Source organism: Trypanosoma rangeli, assembly GCF_003719475.1.
Source record: "Trypanosoma rangeli strain AM80 chromosome Unknown Tra_15.4_contig_00119, whole genome shotgun sequence".
NCBI classification, from domain to species: domain Eukaryota; phylum Euglenozoa; class Kinetoplastea; order Trypanosomatida; family Trypanosomatidae; genus Trypanosoma; species Trypanosoma rangeli.
In genome coordinates, this window is record NW_021705863.1 from 47,805 (window position 1) to 50,267 (window position 2,463).

Genomic DNA, 2,463 nt, shown 5'->3' on the forward strand with positions numbered 1-2,463 from the left:
GAGCCACTTACACACACGCACAGGCAAAAGAAAGAAAGAGGAAGAGGAAGAGGAAGAGATCTCGTGGCATATCCATCACGCATGGAGAGAGTAGACCCACATCCGTGTTCCTTTGCGAGCCACTTACACACACACACGCTTTGCGCTCTTGCGGGCCCTTTAACATCGCGGTGGGGCGCGGCTATCAATGCCCCCCGCGTCCGATGAGGCCGCTGTACCGCCATTCCCGGTGGGAGAACAGGAGAAACGCCACCGTCAGTGGCTCCCCGTTGCTGCTGCTGTCACATCCATAAACACCTTAAGGGGTAAAGGTAAATCAATGTGGAGAAATCAGAAGAAGCGTTAGTCCAAGCAGGCACACACGAACATGTGTACAGATGCATACATATATCAATATATATATATATATATAACGATTGCACACAGTATACACACGCATTCACAGGTCCAATTACGCTGACGGACACCGGCAAGAAAACACGCACAGACAGACTTAGTTATACACACAGAGATCTAGACATGCACACTTAACATACCCACATATATATACCTATATATATATATCTTCTTCTCTGTGTCTGCGTGTGCCTGTGCATGGACAGGTGTTCATGTAACTGCAACACGAAGCTGAACCTTTCGGCCCACCTGCCGCAGGTGTAGCGAAGTGACAGAGAGAAATAGAGAGACTGATGGATAAATATATGGAGTGGGGAGTGCGTCTGGGTGGTCTACTGGAGCAAAGGCGCGCTGAACAGCATGTAAAAAGAAAAAGAAGAAGACGAAAAAAAAAAGGCGGCACGACAACTCAACGCATGCAGGCTGCCCCGTATCGTCCGCACCGGCGGCGCAGTCACCCGCAAGAGAAAAAGAGAGGGGCGATGTCCATCTCGCAGGCCTACAACGCCACAAATGTATGCTGTTTTTTTTCTTTTTGCCTTTGTTTTGCAATGCTTCTCCGCTAATATTTCGCTCAGTTTCCCCTCCTCATATTTCCCTTTTGTTTCTTCTCTCTTGCCATTGTTGTTGATCTTCTTTTTTGTTTGTTTTGTTGTTTCTCCCCTCCGCCGCCTCTTCCTTTTTTGGTTGTTGTTTATTTCTTTTTTTCTTCCTCTTTTTTTCAGCTTGCCCTCCCCCTCCTCAGCTGCTTTGAAGAGGAGTTCGGTGCGGGCCCCCACGCCCCCACGGCAGGCAGGCCCGCGCCAGCAGACGCCCCACCAAAAAGGGGGAAGGACGCCGGTCAACACAATGCTGTGCCATGCAAGGAGTTAACTGACTGGGTGAGAGAAAGGCAGGGCAGGGCGCCCGGCGCTACGACTGGAGCTCCGCCTCGAGGGCCCGCAGCGCCTCTTCATCCTCCTCCTCCTGCGTCTTGCTCTTGATCTTGGGCAGCACGCTGGTGGGCACGCTAGGCATGGCGGGCAGAACTGGAGCAGCCTCTTTCTTCTCCGGAGTTGCCTCCTGCTCCAGCGCCTCGGAAGTGCGCAGCTCCGCCATGAGCTCGTCCATGAGCTCGTCCTCGTCAAGCAGCTGGTTGTCGAGAGGCTGCCGCAGCGCCTCAGCGACGGCGTTGGCCTTCTCCATCTCGTCCTGCAGCTCCCCCATGTTGTCCTCTACGCGGTCGGCATCCATCTTCTTGTTGCGCTCCCGCAGCTCCTGTTTGACGCGCTGCTGCACCTCCAACAGCTCGTGGTTCATGTTCTGGTTCTGCAGCGTGAACTTCAGCGTCTCGAGGTTCTGCTTCTGAGCAGCAATGTTCGTCAGCTGCTCCTCAAACGCCTTTTTGCGCTTCATGCACTGCAGCGCGGCCTGTGTGTTCTTCTTTGCGTGGTATTGCTTTGCCCTGGCCAGCTCCGCCTCCACCTTCTTCTCCAGCACCGCCTCCCGCTTCTCCAGCAGCTCGAAGGTGGTTTCGAGCCTCTCCAGCGTCTGGGAGACGGAGCCGGAGGCACGCGGCTTCTCCTGCGCATCTCCCCTACCAAAGAGACGACGCAACATCGCTGCGGTTGGCCGCTTGCTGCTGCTCTCTACGCCTCCCTTCTCCTTCCTTTGTTATTGTTGTTGTTCTCTTTTGTATTGTTTTGCTTTGCGGCTTCGCGGTTGGCTCTTCCCTACGCAATTACCCCCCCACGGTTTTCCCTCTCTAAGCACACGCGCACAGATAGGCAGTGTATGCAGATACGTGTAAGAATGAAAGAAAGGGAAAGAAGAGATGGAGGCACGGAAAAAGCGATAAGAAAGACCACAGCCGCAGGCACACACACACAGCAGAGTGACGTGTGCCACAAGCCCCACCGCCGTCATCAGTTTTCGCTTCACACGCGTTCTTCGTTGTGTTTATTATCCCTTCTTGCTATAGAGCCCCCGCACTTTCCCGCCGTGTCTATCCTTGCTTGCTTGCCTCCGTTTGCTTGTTTTTTCTGGTTGTTGGTGTTTTCTTCAATGACGTCCCACGCCCATGGGCCC

At 53.7% G+C, this 2,463-nt stretch overlaps 1 protein-coding gene across 1 annotated transcript, besides 8 other annotated features; it reads right to left on the reverse strand.

Moving 5' to 3' along the window:
* Positions 1-21: 21 nt before the first annotated feature.
* Positions 22-58: a microsatellite.
* Positions 59-381: 323 nt separating this feature from the next.
* Positions 382-412: a microsatellite.
* An 86-nt stretch (positions 413-498) lies between these two features.
* Positions 499-540: a microsatellite.
* Positions 541-564: a microsatellite.
* Positions 565-1,017: 453 nt separating this feature from the next.
* Positions 1,018-1,053: a microsatellite.
* A 16-nt stretch (positions 1,054-1,069) lies between these two features.
* Positions 1,070-1,075: a microsatellite.
* Positions 1,076-1,118: a microsatellite.
* Positions 1,119-1,308: 190 nt separating this feature from the next.
* Positions 1,309-1,995, reverse strand: TraAM80_04209 (charged multivesicular body protein 4; the record flags this gene model as incomplete). Its single annotated transcript, XM_029381144.1, has 1 exon — positions 1,309-1,995. The coding sequence occupies one exon, from the start codon at positions 1,993-1,995 to the stop codon at positions 1,309-1,311; it is 687 nt and encodes a 228-aa protein (XP_029239046.1).
* Positions 1,996-2,046: 51 nt separating this feature from the next.
* Positions 2,047-2,081: a microsatellite.
* The last annotated feature ends 382 nt before the right edge of the window (positions 2,082-2,463 follow it).